This window comes from Procambarus clarkii, chromosome 19, assembly GCF_040958095.1.
Source record: "Procambarus clarkii isolate CNS0578487 chromosome 19, FALCON_Pclarkii_2.0, whole genome shotgun sequence".
Classification (NCBI taxonomy): Eukaryota; Metazoa; Arthropoda; class Malacostraca; order Decapoda; family Cambaridae; genus Procambarus; species Procambarus clarkii.
The window spans coordinates 30,710,038-30,737,541 of NC_091168.1; the positions used below are offsets into that span (position 1 = coordinate 30,710,038).

Here is a 27,504-nt window from a genome sequence, read left to right on the forward strand (position 1 = left end):
TAGACGAGTAAGACGAGTCAGTATAGATTACTGAAGGCATTTTTGTGATGCTGTTTTGTTTTCTGACATTTCGCCTTGATCTACATTCACTTATAATGTATTGTTTACATCCGACACCACAGTCCAGGGAAACTTGGCAGGTGAAGCAGCAGGAGATAAGCAATGGTGTTGGGATGCCTGGTATAGAGGAAGAGGAAGGTGCTACAGGCGATGACACGCGCATAACGTCACAGGAACACTCACATACTAAGAAGGAGGAGTGTGGAGGCAGGAGAGAGGAGCAGGCGGCTGGGACGGGCACCACCGCGGCTCCCAGGGCCTTCTCCAGGATGCTCTGGTCCAAAATCATGGTGGCCTGCAAGCTCTTGTGTGTCTTGCTTACTATCTTCATTGTGGTTCAAAGCAGGTTGGTAATTGGTATAGTTTTACATTGTCATAGCTTTAAACCAGGACAAATTGTCTGAAGCAATGTCATGCTATTGGATTACTTTATAATTGATCCACAATATTGTTCCTCTGAAGATAATAATAGAAAAAATAGAAAATTCCTATAGCACGGTTGTCAACATGGGCAGCTGATAATCAAATGATTTTCGGGCAGGACATTTAGTCTTAGATGTTTAGGTGCATTTTATTATGCCTGAAGCCTCTTCATCAAGATGAATCGATGGGAAGGTAGGCAACTGTTGCGGGTTGCATCCTGGGGGAAAGTCAGAATTTGGCCTAGGGGCCAACCCTTGATAACCCTTCAACAGGCTTCCTGTCACCATTAGGACACCATTACCCAGAGAGTGAATAGGGAAAAAGTAATTCCTTGGACAGGTATGGGAAACTTTACAGCATGTGGGTTGGTTTTAGGTGTGGTTGTTCTCATCTGTAAATATGGATATGCATCTTGATCTCACGAAAATCCAACATAGGATGACCATACTGAGACCTGGTACTCGGTATCTCCCATGCAAAAAAAAGCTTGACTTGGAGAGGCTCAGGGCGGGTGTACATGCAGTCAAGGACAGTGGATGATGGTACAGTATCAACAAAGATACGAGCAAGATTATGAAACTGTCAGGTCAGAACCTATATCAATGGCTATATGCTGGTGAAATTCAGATTCAGGAAGTATTGGTTCAAGCAACGGAGTGGTAGAGGAGTAGAACAGGTTGCTGGCCAACATCATTGAGGAAAATCATACTGAATGCTTTAAAAATAGGCTTGATAGTTACATAGGAAATTGGAGTTGGATTTAGATAGGCCTATAATGGGACTCCAGCTTTATGTTCTTAGAAGACAGTGTGGACTGAACTGTGGGTGTGTTTTGTGGAGGTAGGTGGTGGTGGTGCTGTGGGAAAACATGCAGACAGGACTTGGGGTGAAGGTGAGGTGGAGATTACTTTCAATTTCAAGCAATTTCAGCTGGGTTCAAGCCATAGGCAAGGAGGGTAGACTGGGCACCGATCCTCAATTGTTTGGCACTCTTCACCCAGCAGTAATTATTGAACTGTTTGTAAACCAAATGATGGGTTGTGTTCCAGGGAAACTAGTAGGGTAAAGCTTAAGATGAGCTGGGGGAAGGGTAAGCTCTTAAGTCTGCTAACAAGAGTCGGAAGTTGTCTTCTGTATCCACGTGTGTAAACAAACAAAACAAATGTTCCCAAACCCATTTCCTTGTCTGTCATTATTAATATACTGTACTGTAATATTCATTGAGAGCTTAACATGAGTGGTCATAAATTACTGATATGACATTATGCAATCCCAGTGAAAATCTGGCCATGACAAATACAGGTGCTCATTGGCTTAAAACACTGGGAAAGGTTCAAGACATAGTAATTAAACGTCTTAACATTGATATTGAAGGCATGAAATATCTGATTAAAATGTAAGATTGTGATTGGTGTTTAAATGCTAATTTTTAATTGATGTACTCTATATTTAACCTAGTTTTAATATGGTAATTTGTTCAGTGATATTTATGTACTGTACAGTAAAGAATAACTAATGGTAAGTTATTTTTATTACTAGTTTCTGGGCTATGACATCAGATGGGTAAGCAAAATAGTCACTGCAAGTTTTGTGTGCCTTGTAAATATTAAATAATGGTAATAATTGCTGAGAGTAGATGGTAGTATTGTTGCTGCCCTCATCAGTGTAGTGATTAAATGTAGTACAGCACCTCATTTGATTTCTAATACTTTTATCTTGATAAATAATGTTGTATTGTCATGTTATTTTGCACAAAATTTTGATTAAATGCCATGCAAATTAAGATCATCCTTTGGAAAAAAGGTCACAAAACTATTTGTAAGGAATTTAATTTGTGCTGATTTATCCGTAGGCTTGCAGTTCATACAGTACAGGTTGTGGTGCAACATTATTAAGACAAGTAAACATGTTGGTAAAAAGGCATCTGAATATTACTTGAAAATGCAACACTAATACAAAAAATGCATTTAAAAGTATCATGCTCCCATATTACCTTTTAGTTCTTTTAGGTCTGGATAACAAACTTATTTACCTCAAAGTAAAGTTCTCACTTGCAATGAGTGATTTATGATCAGACTTGTGCTTGGAAGTTTGATTTTCCTTAATTATCCTTTTTCCTTTGCAGAGGGCCATTGATAAGAAAAGTTCCTTCTCCTCAACTATTCTTCCCACGCCACTCACTTGTGTCTGACTTTTATACTGGAGATGTAGCAGGATTGACGGAGCGACTCCTAGCATCTGACCTTTCACTCGTCGTGTACTATGCCCCCTGGGATAGAGACTCACAACTTCTACGTTGGGAGATAGAGAAAGCTGCTAGATATCACCATGAACAGGTGAATTGATATGATATTGTGAAGGCTCTTGGGAGTAAATTAAGATTGAGTGTAGTCACAGGAATTATGTGTACAAATACAACTATATCAAATCTTTCTCCTCCCCACCCTCTACATTTTTTCCTCACCTTCTCTCTCTCCCTCCAAACCTATACAGTATTTCCCTTCCCCCAGTCCATCCCTATTCCTTACTGCCCCTCCCTTTCAACCTCTTGCCATGCTGGGATTGCTTAGCCACAGGAGGATGTGGCACTTCCTGGTAGTCTTTTATTAGACATGATAGAACTACCCTTAACATTGTGATGCCAAATTATGTTGGCAAGAAGCTGCTATCACTCGCAGTGAACTAAAGCTTCCACTGTGGAAGTGATTATCATTGATGTCTCCATCACCATAGTGAGCATCACCCGCATGTCTTCAGTCAAGAGAAGTAATAATGATCTAATTCTCCCTTGAACAGCTAGATATAGTATGTTGTAGTCACTGGGACATTTTTACAGTACAGTACTTTGAATTTATAATATTCCTATACATTTAGAACTTGCATTCTTTGTTCGGGTACTGTTGCATGTTATACAGATGGATATTGTGACATGAAAAATTTTTGTTAGTGCAGTTGCTATTAGGGCAGTTGGAATGCCTGTCATATTAAAAAAAAAAAGTAAAAGTAAAGTAGACTGCTTGCTGATGTCTCCACAGTGAAGAAACTGCAGGATAAAACATAGAGGACAAAAATTTAAATACGAGTACTTTACTATGGAAAAAATGACTAACAAATAAAACAAATAAAAATAGCTCCTTTTAGACTTGGCAATATTACAATGTGCAAAATGAAGAAAATCATCAAACAGACCAGTTAACGTTGCGTTAAAGTACAAACAAGAAAATGGTGCGGGAATATTGCATGCCAGGGTGCGTAAATCTACTACCACACATAGTCGTATGTTAGCAGATCCAGGCAGTTGAGCACAGAGGAGTATTCTGAATCATGGTGGTGGCCGACTTCTATTTATACGGAGAAATGGCCATCCAGGTGGTGCTGGTGTCTTCGATGATTGGAGGCCGGCTCACACAAACTACCATTGCTCTTGTTCCGGCTGGAGGCGTGAGCTCCCAGCCACCAGGTGCAATGGGGGTGACGGGTATTGGAGTGTAAGTGGGAGTAGACTACTGTCTAGATGTCTGAGAAGTAGTTGTTGTTGCTCTTGCTGTAAATTCTTGAATATACAGACGTGGTGTGGTAGAATAGGTGATGATGGAACAGGCCTAAATCTCCTTTTAAGAGAGATTTTCATGATAATATAAATGTGAGGAGAGATTCTTGTGACAATATAAATCTGAAGAGAGTAGGATTGGCATCTCTGATTTTACTCATTGTGGTACTGTATTTTACAGAACATAACCTATATTCACAGTGAAACTGTTGGCCATATTTGCAGTACAGTACAAGTTTACTACAAAATGTGTAATGAGAAATATATACCATTTACTGTGATTCTATGAGTACGTTATAGACCATGGAAGCATATCATCCTTCTCAACCCATTGACAAAAATCATGGAGTGGCTAATTATGTTACAATAAATAGGTGGGGCCAATTCTTTTTTTCCCCCCATTTGGTTCCAAATTCATGTTAATGCTCTGAAATGAGATGGCAGATGCACTTGCAGAATCTCCCATGTCATACCAGATTTGGCTTGCATCTTAGAAGTTCAATCTAGACATATGATCAGCTGTTTTGGCTACTTGGCAGTAGACTTGGAATACTACAAAGGGTCTTGACAAGTTGCAAATTGTAATGGAGTTGGCCTATCCCTGAAGTTCTCGGAAAATTGCTACTAATTAGGCCCTGTGCGTAATTAGGGCAAAGGGGAGGACCCCCACTAAAAAATACTCCCAGTTGGACCCTGCGCCTCCTAAGGCCAGACCTCACCTGATGTCGGGTTTATTTAATGTCAATGATCTCGCTGTTATAAGAAAAGGAAGAAACTAGTCTACTCCTAATTGTTCATTTGGACTGGTTGGAACAGGGGCAGACTTGTGTTGCACAGGATCATCGTTCAATCCCAGATGCTCCAAGTGGTTGGACACTGTTTGTCATCCCATCCTCTTATGCCAGCTCCTTGTCCTCTTATCCCTTCCAAGGGTTATATAGTCACACTGGCTTTATTTCTCCTGATTAACCTTGCTTACTGTAATCTCTAATTCTCTCCCTCCTCTCCTCTCGGTATCTAATCTGGCTGGCTCCTGTTCTTTCAAAGCTTACTCGGTCTTGGATCCTCACCTCTATTTCTTGTCCCCCTTGACTGAGATTTTTTTTTGCCTCTGGCTTCTGGTGATCAAGTTTGTGGGCTTCATGCTCTTTGCTGCAAGAAGGGGCTTTGTTTTTGTTTATTTGTGCTGGGAATTACCCTTTTTATTTCCAGCCTTTGGTTTTTCTGGGGGGAGCCCCTTCGGCACCCCGGAGCTTACTAGGCTGATATGCTAATGTCTGACTTTGGCATCAGTCATGTGTATGGAGTTCTGTGGGCCTACTGGGGACCATGAGCCAGAACCTGGCCCCCTCGGGGAGAGGCATGGGGAGCAATGGCCTATAGAAAGTCCCGTGTAGTTGGAAGTATTCTATGTCTGCCATCGACCGGGTCAGGCACTCAGAAAGGTAAGCATCCCAAGACAAATCCCTATTCTGGTGAAAATTTTGCTACCAAAAGCCGAACAAGTGGATAGAACTCCCCTAAAAGAAAAAAGAAACGAGCACGATGTCACACGTCGCCGCGTCGCTGTCTGCGCAGCTCATCCCTCCCCAGGAGGGGGAAGGGGGATCCCCAGACCCCCGCACTGGCTATCCACCCTTCAATTCTGAGCCTGGATGTCAAAACGCCCGAAAGAAACGCCGACTGGAGGGAGGGAGGGATGCCGGGGAGCCTCCGGGTCTTATCCAGAAAATGGCATTTCATTATATTCAACGCTGTTTTTTTTTTTTTTTTTTATCAAGAATGAGTCCTCATTGGACATACTTGCTTCCCATGTTTCCATTCTCCCTTTAATAAAACTACATTGTTTGGCTTAATCTGTACTTTGAGGCTTTACTGTTTTGGCTTGATCTCGGATCCTCGTACTCCTTTTGGCTTTCAGTACACCAGATTCTAGTCCTGGTGATCGGTAGGCCTGCACAAGTTCAGAGGCCTTTTAATTTTGTGGGTGTATCTGTATCCAGGGAGAGGAGAGGGGGGGTGACTTATGAGGCCATCCAGAAAAGGACATTTTGTTACATTCTATGCTAGTTTTGTTTCTTAACAAGTGCAGAAAGTTAAGCATGTGTGCACACAGTAAATCACAATAGCATTCATGAAAATTAGACACCCAACCCACACATTATCAAGTTGTGTGGGTTGTGCTCCTGGAATTTTCAAGTTGGGTAAAGAAAGAATGGTAGCGAGTCACTATATGAGGAAAGAATGTCAGGTGAAGGGTGGGAAGGCAAAAAGTAGACACTGTGATAGTTAACATAGTAACATAAGACAGTGCATTTGTTCATATTTCTAAACTTTTAATTTGTAGCTTTTACAGGTTGATTTCTTGGTTTAAACGTGTCTCAGTCTTAACAATTATTACAGGTATATTTTGCTGCTGTTAATTGCTGGCATCCTGGCTCAGAGTGCAAGACCAAATACAAGGTTCGAGCTTTCCCAGTGATAATCCTTCACGTGCGGGCAGCGTCTGGTATGGAGACGAAGGCTTTGGCATATGGAGGGCCCAGGGATGCTGGTCACATTATCAGGTTCCTTAAAAGAGCATTGCGTCCTCTCACTCACGTTACCAGCCATTCTGATCTTGCTAGACTACAGATGGAGCATAATGTAAGTTTAGTACTATTATTAGAATATAGTATGCTTGTTTTATACCTATTGAGTGAAGTGCAGAATTCATAAATCATTTATACATCCACTACAACACAAGTGGTTGCGTAAATGGTAATGGAATCCCAGTCCAGATTCCTTCTTGGCACCATACCTAATAAAAATGAAGTAAGTTTGTAGTACAGTAGTAATTTTGACAAGGAGCAATGCATTATTGTGTGAGCATGCTTACATATGTATTATTAATATGCAGCAGCAGCAAATCTGCCTTGTTGATTAAATCATTCCTTTCCACTAGATATGACAGTAATGCAGCTACAGTAATTCCTATAAAAATTTATTCTTGGATTAATTTCTAAAAAATAATAATACGCTGTAATAACAATAACTTGGAATGCCTTATGATGTATCATTAAATTCAATGTCATACTGGCCTAAAATTTGCAGCACTTTAGTATAATAAGGTAAATATTAATGTGAAATTTGGCACTGTAGTACAATTGAAACACTTGGGCATCTTTGGAATGAATACCTTACTTTTTTTTTTTCCAAACTCATTCTGATGTCAATATACTGACCCCCTTCATAATTCAGAACAATTTGGCCACCAGGGGCCAGATTCATGAAGCACTTACTCCAGCACTTATGCCAGCACTTACGAACCTGTACATCTTTTCTCAATCTTTGGAGGCTTTGTTTACAATTATTAAACAGTTAATGAGCTCCAAAGCACCAGGAGGCTGTTTATAACAATAACAACAGTTGATTGGGAAGTTTTCATGTTTGTAAACTGTTTAATAAATGTAACCAAAGCCGTCAAAGATTGAAGAAAGATGTACATGTTCGTAAGTACTTGCGTAACTGCTTTGTGAATCTGGCCCCAGAGTATTCTCAGAATTCTGGAACAGAATGCAGCAATTATGAAAGCAATACCAAAATATAAGCCAAATTAGTCATTACTTTTGGCTTATTGTATTTTTCCAGAACAGTATTTTGGTTTCAGTAATCTTATACATTTGGTATAGTAGTATAGTAGTACCTCGGTTTAAGCGTTTAATCCGTTTCTGGAGACAGCTCGTAATCCGAAAACTCGTAAAGCGAAGCTAATTTCCCCATAAGAAATAATGGGAAATGAATTAATCCATTCCTGACTACCCAAAAACCTCACTTCAAACTAAATTTTATACCTAATTCATCTAAATCTACACTACCAAAGTATGTTCAAGTTATTAGTTACCCTTGCTGATGACTACTGTTGGCGTATGGAAGATAGTGAGGAGGAGGAGAGGTGTTACTGTTTGGAAGGGGAGTCCCCTTCCATTATAACATCAGGCAGTGAGGACTTCACTGGTGTACACACTCTGGCACATGTTTGCCTGCATACCACTAGGACTTGCTTGTCTTACTAAGAATCTGTCTAAAGACACTTGTTTTTCCCTACATTTTAACACTTGTCTGTAGTAAGACATCACATTGTCATTTAAAAGGTCAATGCAACAGCTTTATTTGGGTGAGTTTTTTCAACAAAACTTTGCAGTTCTTCCCATACTTCACACATTTTCTTAATGAAGAAGGGACATCCTCTACTGCCTCTATTCACAACTATTTTCTTAGGTTGAACCTTACCACTGGCTTTCTTGGGACCCATGGCGAGATATATAATTACAACTTTTATGCTCAAATGGGCAAAAATTCGACAAAAAACTGTAAATCCTTGTGAAGAATTCAGGCGGGATAGTCACTGGGCGCGAGGCACTAATAAACTGAGGTGCGATCGCCATGCCACCACGAGCTAGTCGGCCTGTATGCAGTATCAACACCCTCATCTTCCCTGTCTTATATTTTATCACTATTACCTGTAATTATTATTATTATTATTAAGGATGTTGTTAATTTCAGGCTGTAGTTCTGGGTTTCTATGATTTTGCATCAGTAAGCCATTTACCAAGAGGCTTCAACTCTTACCATCTGGCTTCTCTACGTGCATTACAATTTGACAAGATCCAATTCGATTGCATGGGGTGTGGTTACAAATAATAGAGTTGCCACAGCTCTCTCCTTCAACGAAACCAGATCAATCCATTTAGTGCTGTGGAATACTACTTTGGTAAGTTATTTAATACATCGGATTCATTATCCTCTAAATAGTTTCATAAATCTTAACAGGATGAAGTAGTTATATATTCTGTTATCTGCCAGAGGAATATGTTATAGCTTTCACTAATTTTCCTTCAACTTTGCTATGTCTTCATGATAGTTGGAGAATGCCTTTACATAATTAGTTGACTTGTATAATGAGGCATTGTACAGTATTATGAATGTAAATTTCTATCCATTGTATATTTTGTATAGATTAATGTTATTAGTCAACTCTGATTTTGATATTCATATAGTGATCATCAGGGTTGACAGAGTACTAACAGATATCAAATAGTTGCGGGCATCTGTAATAAAATTAAAAAAAAAGTGAATACCTACTCACTCTGATGGCATTCTTATGTGCTACAATGTGCTACAATGTGGCTGAGAACAAATAACCAAAATCCCCCACCAACAATTAAGCGAGTGTCGACTGTGTTGCGGTGTCGGTGTCATATGGTTCATGGACCATGACAACACAATTTTGCTGACAAATCTAGTAAAGAAAAGAACTGTGATGATCATGTTAGAGGATTTTTCTTTCCTGTTTTCCTTTAGTTTGCACAATGTGTGGAATAACTCAATTTTTCAGTACTGTATTTAAAACCAAATTCCAGGGTTCATTTTAATTTTGTGATTCATCATTTTTTTTGTTCACTAATATTGGTTCTTTTTCCTTTTGAAAATGAGATTTCAAGGCTAGGGTATGGGAAATATGCTAGCTGTAATTAAATCTCTTTACAGACAAGTTCTCTTGGTAGTTGTCCTTCATATGACAGGTTTAAATTAAACTTTTGCTCAGTCAAATCAGCCCATAGAGAGTGGGAAATATTAGGGTATGAATGGTAACTCTTAAACAGATAAAAGTTGACTTATTGTAGTACATAAGGAAATGGAGAAAAATGTTAAGTTGGTGTAATAATACTGTAAAATTTCTGTATCTACCAGCAGATAGGATACAAGATTTTTAAAACTACAATGATTATAAAAGTACCCTGTGTCTGATGTCCCCAGATGGTCCCAGTGCCATTGGTCCTTAGCTAGTATGATGAAATGCAATAATAAAAATTCCCATTAAATATCCTTTTTAAATGGGGGGGGGTGCATTTTGTGCTCAGGTGCCTAATGTAATTAATAAAGCTAAATTATGTTTGCAAATGTTGAGGTGTTTACGGCTGCTGCGTCATCGGACAGTGAGGGTATCAGTAGCTGGGTGAACAAGCGGCTAGATGAGACGGCATCCTGGCTAGATCTACCCGGCACAAAGAGCTTGGCACTAGATAATGTTTTGCAGAAGGGGCCGGCCTTAATTCTCTTCACCCCAGATAATCCCTACCATGCTACAAATGACCCTTTCACTGTGGTATGTATCTGATTAATCATGTGAAGCTCTTGTGACATTAGGTTTTTATATATTTGCTTATTATACAGAGGTTTCACAATTAATCCTTAAAACTAATGAATACCAATACTGATACCCTGTACCAATATTTTTATTGTAATTCTGTTTTATGAACTGATAAAGTACTGATAGGGTGGTACTCTAAATAAAAATGATGCCCTAATACTGTACTAATTCTGTACAGTACTTAATATTTTCATTGGATGATGGAACTAGACCCACCTGTATAAAAATGTAACAAATTAATGCCAAAACTTTACCAATTGTGCAGAAATAGGCTGATCCCTGTGCTCCCTTATCCCCTAATCCCTGTGTCTTTTTGAGGGGGGGGGAGCAGCTAGGTTCTGACTCTAGTCTCTGGCAGGTTAATAAGACTCCAATGACTGATGTGGCCAAGTATTGGGAAGCTATATCAGCAACATAGCTTCTGGGAGCCACCAAGGCTTACCCAGAAAAGGGGGCTTCATTACATTCAACTCTGTTTTTTTGCACAAAAAATGTAATTGGGGAAAAAGGGAATATCAAATAGTTCACTACTCTTATTTTAGCTACAGTTTGACCTAACATTGTGATCACTGAGAAATCCATGGGAGCCGTGAAGAGGATTTGAGCCTATACGCTAGGTATTCCCAGACACTCGCTTTAGGCGACTAGGCCATGACATGGTCGAAAGAATTACAAACCAATATCACATTACTGTGATTTCTCTGTGTATTGTGATCATTGCTGAAACTGAGATGCTGCAGCAAGAGAGTTGTGTATAATTTGCACAAATTGTACTGTAAAGTAAAAAAAAAAAAAAAAAAAAAAAAAAAAAAAAAAAAAATATTAGTTTTTTCTTAAACTTTCACAGCTACGTGAAATCTCCTTGGACTACAATAACTGCAACCAGTCCAGCCGTGTGTCAAACTTGGCCCGCTACTTGAGCTCGTTGAGGGCCAAGGGTCGTAGTCAGCTTCGGCAGGCAGAAAGAGTGTGCCGAAGTTATCTTCAAAATCAGCTGCACATTTTGCACATGTCAAAGCAACAGTTAAACTTTAAAGGTTAGTTTGAGAAAAGTTCCATTGTACAGTACAGTATAAACACTTTAGATATAAAATGTTCTTACTCTTTAATAAAGGAATTCAGATAGAAATGCTTGTGTTGAAAGTTATGACACTTAACATTGAGCAACATATGCCAGAGTACCACTTGATCAGTTTTATCAATGTTGTTTGCCCAAGGAAAGGGGGAGCGGGAGAAGGTTTTAGCTCTGCAAGGTTAACCCAGGGCATAATGTTGACTGAATAGCTTGCCTCATAATTATACATTTACTGTACAGTAGAGTAAATAAATTCAGGGATTTGAATACTTTTTAAAAGCCACAGTGGCCCAAGTTATATCCCCAAAATCCATTAAATCAAACTTAATAGAACCCAAGTCTCCCTGAATGTACATGTGTGTAATTACCCAATTGTAATTATCTAAGTGTAGGTAAAGGATGAGCTATGCTCGTGGTGTCTCGTCTTCCCAGTATTCGTCATAATATGATGTTTTGAAACTACCAACGGGTTTATCCTTCACGACCCTCTCACTTGATTTCCTTCAACCGTCTACCACTCTGTTTACAACAGTCAACCTTCTAATGGTTTTCTGGCAGCTTTGTTTCCTTAGTTTGAACCTATATCATCTTTTTATTGAAGTTCATGTTTTTTACAAATTCTTTGTTAATTTTGTCAATTCCTGTTACTATTTTGTACATGGTGATCATATTGCCTCATTTACTTCCATTTTCTGGCTTTGGATTATTTAACAACTCTAACCTCTCCTCGTAGCTCGTGTCTTTTAATTCCGGAAGCCATCTAGCTGCATGTATTTGCAACTATTCCAGTTTAATGTTATGCTTCTTGAGATATTGGCACCATACAACTGCTACATATTCCAGCTTTGGACTCGTGAAGTCTGTACGTCTCCATGATTAACTCGCCCAAAGGGGCGAGTTAATCATAGAGCCTCAAGCCATCATGCTCTTTACTGGCTATTTCTCTAACATGGCCGCCTGATAGTGCCTGTAAATACACTTTAACTGAAGTACAGTGTGACCCTTATTTTCAGGACCAATTGGTATCTCGGATAACTGAAAATCTGGACAGTTGAAGATAAGGTAATGGCATGTGGCTAGGTCAGGCTTTGTGAGGAAGTTCCAGACCTCTTCACACCAATGCTCATCAACTTGTAACTGTAACCAGGATTTCATTATAGATTTTGACCATTAATAAGCATTCTGTTTCTCAAATCTTTCACTCTATGATGAGATAGCATGGATAGGTTTATTTGGCTAAGAAAATAATGTAAACATTTCATAGGAAACAACAGTTTGGTGTTGCTTCTGCACACTGCAGACCTATTAAGCATGATACAAATTTGCTCTTGTATATTGCTCTTGTATAATTTGCTCCAGGCATTAGAAAACTGTTTATTGGTCTCAGCTTCCTATATCATAAAATAGTATGGATTGGTTGATATAATGTAATTGAGAGAAGAGTTGTCAGAGCTGTCCATGGTGGCAGGCTCGCAGCCACCCCACACACCTAACTCCTTGTCATTGACAACCATATGTACACATAACATTTACATGTAATTTAGGATTCTCGCAATATAACATTTTTCTCTTGCATTTGACTATATAAAGAGAGAATATGTATAGAATTCTTTGAACATCCATAAGGTTAATGGAGGCAGATAATATTTGTCTTAACAATCCCTGAATTAGTAAAAGTGTGAACTGAATAATGGGGGTTTGACTGTACTGTACTTAGCACAGGGAGGTTGTGATTGTCTCCTAGTTGACTAGAGCCTGGCATGTGTGTGGGGACCCAGGTCCTGGTTAGGGAAGTACACCAAGGTACTGCTCAGCATTATATTTCTCTCTGCCTTATTTTGTTTATTCAAAAAAATGGTCTTTGAAGTAATGTGGAAAAATTACAGCACACAGGAAGATCGAAGGTATATTATATATATTAGGTTGGAGGTAATAAATGCAAATTAACATCAAATGGGAACAGACTTGAAAAGGAAAATAATGTTGAAAAAATTTAACGGTATCATATAAATGCGGTGAACTGGAGCAGATGTTAAGGATGGACTGGATTAAGAGATTATATGACTGGAATGGAATAAACTATTGAAATAATTATTCTGCGATGTGTTGGGGCCTGACTGTGGAGGTAGTGAATAAGGCACTTTTATAAGTAGTTAGTAGGAGAGGCAGATGGAGAACTTTTGTATTCACAAACAAATACTGTATGTACCGTATTGGTAAACATGAGTGAAGGTTAATCTTTAAATTGCAAACAATATAGTGGCTGTTGAATTGAACTAGCATTTATTTTTTGTATAAATTTGTTCCAATTCATTTATCAGAATTTGTATTCATAAGTGTGATTAACTGAATAATGCCACTCTTTTTAGACGAGACATGTTGTCGCAGTATGCCCTCTAGCGAGGCACCAACTGCAACAACAGGTGAACAAAGCAAAATGTGTGACGTATGTGACCGTTCAACTGATAGATTCAGCACCCTACAACAACACTGCATCAACCCCATTTCATGGTAAGAAAATGAGATTTAATGAATTCAAATTTTTATTACTGTGCGTATCTTGGTGAAAAGAGCATGTCATGATGGAAAGAATTAGTGAGAATAGGTTGGCATGCCCAATCTATCCTCAGGTCAGGCTTGTTAAAGTGGTGGCCATCCCCCAAGATGTATTCATCAATTTCATCATTCTAGTGTATTAAAAATAGGGTTCTTTTTGTATGCAAATTAATATTAATATATTAAAATTCAATGTTCGGTATACTGTAGTTATGCAAGGTGATTACGTTCTGTTACAGACAAATTGCACTAAAGTGATACATATATTAGAAAAAATTTCACTAGGCCTGTGAGGTGACGCGAACCTGCGACCAAGGCATTGCCAGCCACATACAGTACTCTACCACTGTACCTATCGATGACTTGTCAGTCATACAACTGTTTGACTTTCACAAGTCGTCAGGTGGTAGAGTATGTGGCAGGGCAATGCCTTAGTCTCAGGGTTCGGGTCACCTCACAGCCCTAGTGGATTTTTCCTCATTAAGGTTCTGTTTGTATTCAAAGTATATAGATGAAGCATTTGTAGATTTGGGATTCAAACAGGTTATCAACGAACCACTGTTCAAGAAATGTTTGACATCATCAGTTGACTCGTGTGTAAGCTGTTTATCATTCATAAACAGGGGGCTTGGTGGCTGGATTAATGAACATTTGGCCCTTTGTTGATGAGGACAGGCTGGCATACCACCCTACAAAGCGAACCGATGTTCAGCTATCCAGTTGAATGTCAATGATTGTTTTTTCAACAATTTTTTTTATGTAAATGTTCATAAAGCATTGTTATGTTGCAATAATTTTTTTTTTCATATTATAATTGAGCTTCTGGCATGTGCCACCCCCTGAAATTAGCTGGAGTTGAAGGTGCCAGTACAGTGCCATACATGAAACTTTAATAATTATGGTTGTGCAACAATTTGTCTGTCTACACCTGTATGTATGTTTATTATTTTTTAGAGCAAGGCTTCCTCAGCTGTTTCCCAGGCAGTTCATAGCAGAGTAGTCTACATCTTTGACTCGGTCAAGGATCTTCTCTTGCTTGGGGGATCTAACCCAAATAGATGTTACATTTTCTTTCACCTGATTCCTCTGTTCACCTAGCAGTATAATAAGTGTTGAACAAGTGCTGTGGGTTGTTTCCTGGGGATGGTCAGTAGTTGATAAAGGGAGGACCTCAAATAGCCTTAGTACAGGCTTCCTGTCCCTGTCACCAGCAATTATATGCCAAGCTTTCATCTAATTTTAATCCCAGCATGGCAAAGGACTTGACAAAGGCCTTGCCATGTCATGTAGGGGCAGAGGTAGTAGTGAAAAGTTCACCTCACATGACCACCAAGAGACTGCTGGCTGTGACACCAACCACCAGGACAAACTTCTCAACACTTCTTCAAGCCAAGCTATTCTTGACATTTGACAACATGCCACTCTCCATAAATGCTCAGAATTGAGGCCTTCCTTTATTTACTTCGTACAGTAATACTTTTAGAGCTTTGTAACCCTAATTTCAGTAACCCAAATCTTCGGGTAGCCCAAATGAATTGGTGTTCATCGTGCAAGGTTGAGAGTAAGCAGGTAAGTGATGAGAATGTGTGGGTAAATGGCTGGAGTAACTAGGCTGTGGTACAAAACTTGAATTTGTTAACTTTTTAACAAGCCAGGTAAGAAATTCGGCTAACTTGAATGTTCAGCTAACTCGAATGGAGGTGGGGACCCCATATGATTCAGATTACCAAGTGCAGACAGTATGCTTTCTCAAATGCTCGACAGTCCCAATAGACACCAGCTGAGGGGGGGGGGGGACGTAATCATGTGGCGCCAGGGCTACACGATTACGTGTCCAGCGTGCAATCCACACAGCCACCGGCCCCCACCCCCTCCTGTGTACGTGTGTGTGTATTTGCAACCACATTATTCTTATATTTTAGTGTAGGTTTGATTATGTTCAGACAGATGTCCTGAAGGGTTTGAAAGTTAACTTTCTATAATGAATGTTCTCACTTTAATATAGGGAAGATGACACCAGCTTGCTCCAGCATGTAAATAACCTAATGGCTGTGTTCAGCGACTCGTGCCGTGAACTGCTGCTCCAGTACAGTCCATGGGAACAATATTCTTTCTGCTGTCAACGTAATAGCACTCCTGCTAAGACAAAGGACTTCAAAAACTCAGCATTCTGAGGAGCAAAATGAAGAATATAATGTAAGTAATTACTTGTTAATGCTCTTTAGAAAATTTGTCAATTATCTGTTCTGCTGAACAGATAATTTTTGATAGAAGGATTTTGGGTAATCTATCTGTTCCATTAGATACGATTTAGTGTGTTTAAGACAGGATAATGCAGTTACGCAAGATGACAGATCATACTGGTGCCACAAAGAACATTTCAGGCTGTGCAGAGAAATGTCACAAAAATGTCAATTAAAATTAATACCCAACCCACACAAATGGAAAAAGGAAAGTGGCAAGCATTTTGGTCCATCGTGGACTCTTATGAAGTCAAGGAAAAGGAGGAGAGAAAATGTTGCCTTACTCTATATTGATTCCCTCCTTCTCTAGACAACTTGATAAGTCTCCACAACACACAGATTCCACATAATTTTCCTTCATGTCATGTGTTGGATGGGTATTATTTTAAACTGTCACTGCAAGGTCTCATAAGTAGCTTAGGAGTCTCAGAATAAAAATTAATCCAGTCCTGGAACATAAACCAGTACCCTTCATAACCCCCCCCCCCTTCCCCTTGATATCACAAAGAACCTCCTATGGAGTACTTGGGGGTCAAGTGCTAGATGGCCTGTTTGGATACACACTAGCAACATGCCGGAACAAAGGTGGACATCTTCAAGAAAAAACTAGATAGTTTTATTAAAGAAGTGCCCGACCAACCGGGCTGTGGGACTGCGGGCCCACTCCAAGCAACAGCCTGTTGGACCTAGCTCTTACAAGTCAAGCCTGGCCTTGGGCTGGGCTTTGAGAGTAGAACAACTCTCAGAATCCCATTCAGCAGGTTTCAACCAACCTCAAGCTCCAGCACCATATTACACACCCAGGTTCAGACCCCTGAGATGCCTCTCATATAGTCAGGGCTGGAATTGTATGTTGAAGAACCCTGATGTAGAAGTACACACGACCTGGTTATGACAGCAGCACATTTGCCCATTATTACATTCATCGATACTTAAAAGCACTGTAATCACACATAAATGCACCTACCTAGGCTAGGCAAAAGCAATAATATGATACTGTATTGTGGAAAAAAAAACATGCAATTCTGAAAGTGCTTGGGGGTCTTACGTAAAAACTTTGACTGGCCTCAGGAGTGGCCTCCAGACTTCCTGTAATATCAGGTAGAAATCTGGTTGTACTGTAATTCTTTTTACAAGTCAGTGGTGGTACAGTGATAGAGTATGCAGCTAGCAAGGCCTTGGTCACCGATTTGCGTCGTCTCTCAGCCCCCAGTGGATTTTCTCTTTGATGTACACTGTATCATGTTAGTGTGATTTTCAGTGTGACTAATAATATACTGTAGTATTATAATAATAATACCTGTAATAATGTTTGTAATATAAATTGTTGTCCATTAAATATAAACACCATTATGGCTAAAGTACACTGTATAAAGAATGTCCTTGCTGAATATTACTGCCTGTAATAGCAATGAATGGAAAGAATGTGAATAGGATAGAGGCACAGAGAATAGTAATACATAAATGTAAAACACAAGTTCCTGTGTTAAAAAATGAACAAACTGAATTTCATTCAGACAAGTGTGGTTCAATCCTTATTGCACTGTATATTATACCCAATATGAAAATGATAGCAATAGATGTCATGAGTTATAATTACCATTTGCCAGTGTCATGGTGGGGTCAGCCTCTTCTCACAATGTGTCAAGTGTCGGATTTAATATGGTGTTTCCAAACCAGGAAGGTTCAAACTTGAGCATCCTGCATCTGACATGCAATGTCTGAGGCTAAATCAGTATTCCAGTGCTTTTTATTTCATTAAGGCATCAACATTTGTTAATGCAGATATCAATTGTGACAAAATTATTGTTGTTTACACTAGAGGACAGGTTGTGGAGGGAAGGAGGGGTGTAAATGGTAAATGTAGAGAACAATTTTCATAGTTACTGGAAAGCATTGCATAGATAAGTGAATATTTTGCCAGTTATATTATCAATGTTTAGTTTTGTCTTTCATTTAGTGCTATTTTGTAATGTGACTTAGTAAAAGGCATTTTTTAAAGCAGGTGGAGAGTGGACACACTGATGATCGTATAGAGAAGCTTGTGGCCATGGCTGCGGAAGACCAGTGTAAACAGCTGTTCCAGGGATCTCTCTTATCGCAGCATCCCTTCTTGCGGGATCAACATCCAGCACCTGATGTCACTGGTACGTAGAGTCACGACGACATGCTGCACTTAATGTCTTTTTGTTTTTTATTCACCTTTCTCTTCTTTAACTCACTTTTGGCAGGCAGGCAGGCATGCTGAATGCAGGCAGGCAAGCAGGCTGGATGCCTCTGTTCACCAAACAGTAAATGGATGCCCCGGGAGTTAGGCAATACCAGTAGTTGTGAGTTGCATCCTGGAGGAAGGTCAGACGTAGGCCTATTGGGACTTGGGAATTTCAGGCGTGCTGTTGTCAACATTGCAAAACTGTGAAAAATATTAAAACAATTAGGAACTATGACATTTTTACAATCTTCATTATTTGCTATGAAAATTATTTTTACAGGCCTGGCATGCAAGAAAAACAAGACTTTAACATTTTTAGCGGTGGACTCGCTACATCACAGAGACGTAGCGGAGAAGCTGGGAGTTAACCTGACGGCCAGGGAGCCTCACGATACAGCCACTGTCATCGTCGATGTCGAGAGAGAGGCTCACTTCATCATGGATGCCAGCTTATCCAAACTTACATTAGCTAACTTTATCATCAATTACACTAATAGGTCTCCTAGAGAGGTGAGTTCAAATGAAATGGTTTGAGTTTCTTGACTTTGTACAGTAGTGCTCTTTTATGGGTCTTGTAGACAGTGGTCATCATCCTTCACTCACAATTGATGGACCTGGGCTCAGTCCCCGGGGCAGGACAGGAGTGGTTGTGCACGTTTTCCTTACGCCTGATTTCTCCTGTTCACCCAGCAGTTTTATAGGTACTCGGTAGTTAAGACAACTGTTGTGGGATGCATCGTGGAGAAGATCAAAAGTTGGCCTAGGAGGGCTCTTGGTAACCCTAAGTACAGGCTTCCTTTTCCTGATAACAGGAATTATAGCCATGCCTCCTGCAGTTGTATGGCTCCAGTATTGAGCAACATATTATGTACAATAACTATATATACTCTTCGTTGAAACATTTGCCTCTACATACATACTTACATTGTTTCTTTCCATATTCATTTGTTTGCAATACTTGAGCATGCTGCTATCTACACCCACACATTTGTGCTGCCATCTACACCTCCACAATTGTGCTACAATTGACACCACCTCACTCCTACTACCATTGACACCACCACACTCCTTCTGTCATTTACACCCCCTCAAACATGCTCTGCCATCTTCACCCCCTCGAACTTGTGCTGCTGTCTGCACCTTCTTGAACTTGTGCTGCCATCTGCACCCCCCCCTCCCTTGAACTTCCTCTGCCGTCTACACCCCTCCCTTAACCTTAACCTAATGCCTCCATTCACTTAGTAGTAAGCAGGTTACTAAGTTCAGTAACTTAAAGTTACCTGCAAGTTTGGTGACTGTTCTGGGGGGTTGCATCCTGGGGAGGGCCAGTAGGTCGACTATTGATGGGGTGGGGGGAGGGACATCGATGAAGTCTAAAATATATTTATTCACAGGCTTCATGTCCCTGATGGTAGGGATTGTTATAAATCAATAAGGTCAAATAATTCATATTGTGAGGAAGAGAGAGCCTGTACCTGGGCTCATTGACGTTCCCCACTACCTTGAGATTACCTCGAGATGGTTTCGGGGTTTAGCGTCCTTGCGGCCAGATCCTTGACCAGACCTCCTAGGTTTAGTTACACTGACCTTCCCCACAATAAATGAAGGAGGACAGTTAATTTTGGGTTTTAAAGATTGTCAAATCTAATTTCTTTGAACAAATTTAGTGTAAAGTCTAATTTCTTTACTTTCCGTATAGATCAGGGGTCGGGGAAACAGGAATAAATTACCCCAAATGGGGTGACAATTTAAATTTTTGGGGTAATGAAAGCTTCAACAAACAATAATAATAAAAGTGTATAAAATATTTTATACAATTTTTTTCTATTTGAAACTTTTGAACCTAGAGCAAAATTCCTGCATAAGATTTTCCTAGATACTTCATGTATGTAGCACAACAAAATGAAACCCTAACTGTTGTGGTTGGAGCAGGTTGAGTGCTCAAATGATCAGTTCAGTTGTCATTGTGGCAACACTCTCCATGCATATTATAGCTAATGTTAGTTATGTTGTCTACAGCAGTGTGACATGTGACTTAAGCTCTTTATGTTTACTTTGAAGTCTGGGGGTAATATCATTTTAACATAAATAGATATGTGGTAATGCCCAAGAAAGTTCTCCAACCTAATCTAGATCCTTCATTATCAGTAAGGTTGCCCAATCTACACTGTACAATATCTACACCCTGAACATCAACATTAAGCTATAATACAACAAGGCTGGTAGACGAGCCTTGTTGTACCTGTACATAGAGCTAGGACCTCACTTCGCTGTAGTCACTGACAGGTAAGCGCTTTCCACTTGAATCCCTCATTATTAGTTCTATGGAAATGTGGGATTTACCTGCTGACGTGTCCACGTCTCGTCGTCTCGGAAGTGTCTCTCCTGACCTACCTTCATTAACCATTTCCATGCTCCTCACAGTTAGGGCTTGAAAATCCACTGGAACAAAATGTTGTAGTTTTCTCTTTAATGTGTGGATATTGCATTCAGTTGTAAGAAGTTCAGTATTGCAAGTAACCGTGTATGTGAAGGAATGTACATAAGCACTATAAATTATTAACGTGTTTTAATGTGACTATATTGAAGCCATACAAAGGGATCGAACTCCAGTATACCTGGGGAATCCAGGGATGGGAGTTTGATCCCACTGTACCACCTCAGCATTTTCTTCTAATGAGTACATGATAGCACAGTGTTTATAGCATTTGTAACTAAAAATGTTTAGAATAGTACAGTACTTATTTAGGAACAAGAATGATAAAGTACATAAAATATATAATTAACAAGAAATTCTTATCTATACCTGTACTCTGAGCTGATGCAGATTTTCATCAATTGCTTCTGTGAATTTTTGTTTCACTTTTCATTTTCACTAAATTGAATGGATAATGTAGATGATGCTGGGCTGGGTACTAGCATAGACAAGAGCCCTATGAATGCCACTCTTAACCTTATTAAATCCGTATCTCCTCAATAATTGTCGAAACTCATTTCTTACACACTATGCTCCTAGCAGAAGCCTTTGACACACACCATTTTCACCTACATATTAAAGGGAAATTTCATAATTTTGCAATTAATCCAGGAATGGGAGATTGATTCAGGAACACAGGTATCGTGTGCACCTCTGTGGCCAAACTGCAAAAAAGCTAGGCATCTTCTAGTTAAACGCTGATTTGTTCAGTTTTAGAAACATTCAGTTGTCTACAAAGTTATTGGTTTGCCCTGCGAGATCCAACCACTTGGACTGATCAGTAGATGTTACTGCAGGGTCGGGATTCGATCACTAGCCCAGGTGGTTGGGTACCATTCCTTCATTCCGTCCTCGTATCCCAGTTCCCGGTCCTCGTATCCCTTCCAGGTGCTATATAGTCATGCTGGCACAGCACTTTCTCCCCATAATTTCCCTTCCTCTTGCCTACGCTGCAAGGTTTTGTGTATAGTCATTTGTGATGTTTGAAGACCATGGGATGAGTCTACTGTTGGCCTTATTGAAGCACACAGTTCAAATTTTTTCATATTTGTCTTAGTATTACTGCATTAGATATTATTTTCTAGAATTATGGTGACAGGACAAAAGGATGCGAAAAGTTGTAAACCTTCCCAAGTATGCATCCAGGAATTGACATCAGAAAATTATTTTCAGCTCACACAGCAAACAGGAAAGGTAAGATTAAATTTATCATTTATTGTAGCTGTGTTGTTAATTGATAAATGAATACATTTGTATATAATCACATTTTATTTAGAAAAATAAGACCATGTAATACATTCACAAATATAAAAGACAAGTTAGTGACAACATTTTGGTCGGTCGTGGAGCCTTATCAAGTTGTGACTTGATAGCGGTCCAGGCTACACCAAAATATCAATTTAATTTCTTTTTATATTTGGGGTTTATTGGTTTCATCCATGTTATTGTGACATATTCACTGCACGTGACTCTGTAATGTATTATAACTTTTGTAATACTATAAAATAGTTCTTCTGATATACCGGTACTGTATATGGGTTTATTACAATTCGGATTTTTTCTTGTTTTTCTCAACTGAAGATGGTGGTAGTTCTTCACTATAGCAGCAACTGTGCAGCCTGTACTACCGTTGGACACGTGTTTATGACGGTGGCTCATATGGCTCGTCACATTCCAAACTTGACCTTTGCACGTATTAACGTGCTTACCAACACTCTGCCGTGGCACCTCTTCTTTGACACCCTTCCTTCCATTATTGTGCACCCACATTACAGGTAAGTTAAGTGTTTTACTCTACAACAGTTTCCCATTTTATTTTCTTGACACTGTAAAACATGCCATATAGTTAGAGGACAGATGCTGTGACATTTTGCTGAGATGTCCAAGGATTATTGTACTATGTAACTTAAGCCACATATATGAACACCCATGTTAAGCGTCCAGGACGGACCAAAGCATCGGTACATTTATTTTTGTTTCTTGTGTGCTGGGTTTGTGTTTTCAGTCACGTTACTGTGATATGCGCTCTGCATTATTATACTGTATAAATAAAATGGCCTGAATGACTGGTCGACTCGAAATTGTTTTGCTAATATCATGCAGAAAAATCCCAATCTAATAATTGAAGGGAGAGAGACTGACGCTCCTGGCTGTCAGTGTGATGTCCTACACATTATTCAGCTCATTCTCTCAATTTACCATTTAAGGGACTGGCAGCTTCAAAATATTGGTCCAAATATGAAATATAGTATAAAATGTTAAACAAGTCTAAACATGTTATTTGGCATCAGCATCGTGAAAATTTCATCAGAATATGTTAAGAAATGGATTTGATACTGTAAATAAAAAAAAAGGTGTGTAAATGGTATTGATGATAGCAATAACATCTAGTTAGTGCAACTTGTGGATAGTGCAGTGATAACGAGATGCAAGCACCTGTCCAACGCACGAAGAATAGTAGTACAGTAGTAAGAGGAGGGTCCACAAAGTGGATGTGCAGCTGGTGCCTTCTATGATTGCCGAGTGCCACCTGTAGGGCAAAATTTCACTCAAATAATAATGTGTAAGTATGTTATTTTGCTGTATTCTGTTATATATCATATAAATACATTGCCCAATGCCTATATTTCTTATGTCCTCCAATTTTGTTTTTCTCTTTTGTTTCTTATCTGATTTTGTTGTGGCTTCTACATCTTGGAGAATACATACCCGCCAGTCAGTGCCGTATGTAAAGTTGGAACAAAATTGATCAACATGTAAATCAGCCACAGGTGGCAGAACTCGTGACTTGTAATTATTTTTGATTGATTTTTTCAGATTTCAAACTCTCTTCCTTCTTTTAAATGGTTGTTTTGCAGAATGTGGATCAAATAAGGGCTTTATCACTTATATTAAGTGTACTTATATATCCCCTAACCCATTATTCTTATCCCAATATTTTGTTTTTTTAAGGGGGTTATTTTTTCTTTACTTCAGTTTCAACACACATTGGTCTACAACTTTCACATATTCGAGTGCAAATGCCAAGCAATGTTTGTTAAAACTTACAAGGAAATCCACTGAAGTAGGACAATTATATAGAATGCTCAGAACTTGAACTTCATTTTTATCTATAAATTTTCAGCGTTGAGAGGCTTTAAAAAATCCAGTTTCTGATTGACTCTCACCATTTTTACATTATGTGAAAAGTTGTCTGTTCTACAACATTTATCTTTTGTTTTTTCATAAATGCCAAACTTTTGGAGGTAAGAGTATAAATTTTTGTGTCTATATTTGGCTCATATTTCAAATGCCACATTGACAAAAATTTTTTACAGTAAACTATACTGTCAAATTATATTCTTAAACATAATAAATGAAGATCATATGCTATTGTGGGACCACAATAACACTAAATAAACAATCGGTGATATTTTCCATTTTTTAAAGCTCAGTTTGAAAATCTGAAATTTTCAAATGATAAAAATATATATTTACAGTATATATATTTTGTCTGTTATGTGGGTGATCAATTAGGGTAAAGTTGCCTCATTTACAATAGCAGAATATGTAAAGAAAAATTGAAGGTGTTTGAGATACACAGTTCCCAGGCCCTTAAAGAAGACAACTGTTTTACCTAACTTGAAATGTTCCAACCCAAGCAACCCTACCTAATCCCTCAAGGCTGATGCATAGAGAACTTCATTATTATGGGGCTTTAATTTTCATTAATACTGTGTGTTGCATTTTTAATGGATTACTTAATTTTGTCAAATGTAATGTATTAGAGGAGAGATTGGGGCTGCATTATTTGATTGTTATTTTCTTGTATGTAGAAATTACCATACATGAATAACACGGTTATTGTTTTGATGCTGCAGCCATTTTTATAATTGACTCAGTGTTTTACATTATTTTAATTTCATGAAAATTAAATCTAAGCAATGTAAGCATTTTTAGCAGTAATTAGTTTTCTTGGGCCGAGCCCGTGTGGCTCCCTGAAGATAGTGCTGATATAGTGCCAAACTACAAGGTGCCATCAGTTGTGGAGTTCCTGTAGAGTTACCAGGGTCCACGAGCCACAACCTGGTTCCCTCTAGAGACACAGGGAGTGGTGCCACTATGACAAAATTGTCAGTGAATTTGAACAATGTCCACCACCACAGAGGAAGCGCCCACAAAGTCAGTGAAACACAACAGACTGCAGCTCCAAATGGGTGAAGTAGTCCTCCACAAAATACTGTAGACAGAGATCTAGGAGTTGATATGAACCTGCTTCCTGAAGCCCACATCAAAAGAAAACTATCAGTGGCATATGCAAGACTGGCTAACATGAGAAAGCTTTTAGAAACTTGTGTAAGGATTCATTTAGAATCTCGTATACCATACAAATAAGACTGATCCTGGAGTATGTGGCTCCAGGCGTGGAGTACATACCTGTCAACCACAAGACGAAGCTGGAGAAGGTTAAAAGGTATGCCACTAGATTAGTCCAAGAAATAAGAGGTATGAGTTACAATGAAAGGCTGCAATGAATTGTGCCTCACGTTGCTGGAAAACACAAGTTTGGGGAGACATGATCACCACATACAAAATATTCAAGGGAATTGACAGGTTACATAAGGACAGATTTAGCATGGGTGGTACACACACAAGGGCACACAGGTGGAAACCAAGTAACTAAATGAGACAGACATTAGAAAGAACTTTTCAGTGTCAGAGTAGTAAATAAATGAAATGTATTAGGAATTGATGTAGTGGAGGCCGACTCCATACACAGTTGTAAATGTAGATACGATAATAACCTCGGGAACCTGTACATTAATTAATTAATTGACAGTTGAGGTGGAACCAAAGAGCCAAAGCTCAACCCCCGCAAGCACAACTAAGTGGGTATACGTACAGTTTATGAATGATATAATATTAGTATGAATAAAAACAGGGTTTGCATGTACAGGCTGTATTTATATACTGTACACAAAACTGTACATGTGTATACTGTGTTTTAAAAGTTTATACATAATGAACACCACTCTTGACACATCAATACAACATGTTAGCATGAACAAACTAAATAAACAAAGTAAGAAACAATGAGAACAAATTGTCAAATTTATTCCCGTGAGACACCTTGTCTAATTTTGACTGAAAAACTGCATCTTCCTTGGGACATTACAGCTGAACCACAGTAGGTAGAGACGCATTACAGTACTTGAATATTTGTGCTTTCTGGTTGATTAACAATGTCAAAACTGGGAAAAACAATTCAGGAAAAACTTTTGTTTTTCTCGTGTACGAGATGTTCTTCAGAAGTAGTCTTCAAAGTGTCTTCAAAGTTAGGGTGTTAGACAAAGTTTCACTTAACCCCTACAGTGTGCACCTGTTACATACAAGTGTTAAGTTGTGCACCAAAAAATTGATCAAAAATAAATTTTCTTTCAAATATTGTTAAAATGTGTTCCGTGACCGCTGGAAAAAACTAATTTTATGTAGTTTCCTTTGGCCATGGCGAAGCGAGAAAATATCGTGATAACATCACTGACTCACAATCTCTGGTCACAATTCTGGTCTCGGAATCCTGAATAAGAATCATTTTTCACATTTATTCGTCTTGTAAAGGAACATGTGGTCCCAGTGGCAGTCTGTGCAAAAGCCCAAACTGCGGCTATATGCTGTTTGTCTTGCTTTAGAAACACCACCACCAGGATTGGGTTTACTGATATTTGAACCTTGTACATGATCTTTTTCACTATCATGGTCTTCTGTATCATACAGTATTGTCAATGAATAATTGCAGATTCTTGTATATTTAGGCATTATTAAATGATGCTGCATTGCACAAGCTGCATGACGATGTAGAGAGCTGCAGCAACATACAATAATGATGGTTTCCCATGATTTTTCATACCTAGTGTCAACCTGTTTTTTTAATAAATAGCCTTATTATTTAATACGTCGTGTTTTAAAATGCTGGATTTATTTTCAGGAAGGGTGATAGTAGAGTGTTCGACTCGTCTCGTCCTCTAACCCCAGCCAATTTAATGTCGTTTTTAGTGGCAAATCTTGATCCCAGCCACCGTCTTGCCCTTGCTCTCTCCACGTGTCACGACCATTGCCGGGAGCAGGTAGTTCAAGCAGTGACTACTGCAACCACGCAGCTTCACCACGACATCACGGCCTCCACTGTAAGACTCAAACATGTCCTGGATCGCCTTGTGAAAATAAAAGATGACTCGTCCCAAAATAATTCCCACTTGGAAGTTCATTATCATTTATTAGTTCACACAAAAATGCAACTTGTCCAAGAGATACAGAAGCAGAGATTCAAACTCCATCATCTCAGTCAAGTACAGACATTGTTACCATTACCTCCAGAAAAAAATGAAATGCTGAAAAAAAGTGAGTTGTTAAAATCTCTACAATACATACTACAGGCAAGCAGTAATTCCAAAGATAAATTCTCAAACCCACGGACACTGCACAATGAGCTATAGTGAAATAGATCTGTAGTTCAGTACTGGAGTTTTGCTGTGATATACAAGCATGTACATGGGCACATGTATGCATATGCACCCCATTTTGTGATCAGAGATTCATTTACTGTATTTGTACATCATGTATTTATATGCATACATGGACAATTAGTCATGAGAATGTGCACAGACACATACACACGCGCATGCCCGCACATGCATGCATGCATGTGATGTGTATTTATACAGAAATGTACATTGCAA

The 27,504-nt window shown here is 39.0% G+C and overlaps 1 protein-coding gene across 1 annotated transcript; it reads left to right on the top strand.

Annotated features, from left to right (window-relative positions):
* Nucleotides 1-27,407, top strand: LOC123757426 (thioredoxin domain-containing protein 11). The gene is given in 15 exon segments (XM_069327212.1): nucleotides 1-406; nucleotides 2,609-2,819; nucleotides 6,437-6,679; nucleotides 8,579-8,677; nucleotides 8,679-8,786; nucleotides 9,984-10,181; nucleotides 11,074-11,263; nucleotides 13,671-13,812; nucleotides 15,863-16,006; nucleotides 16,008-16,053; nucleotides 18,103-18,247; nucleotides 18,593-18,822; nucleotides 21,860-21,982; nucleotides 22,370-22,563; nucleotides 26,754-27,407. Coding segments are annotated over 15 exon segments (2,940 nt in total). The 5' UTR covers nucleotides 1-47; the 3' UTR covers nucleotides 27,262-27,407.
* The last annotated feature ends 97 nt before the right edge of the window (nucleotides 27,408-27,504 follow it).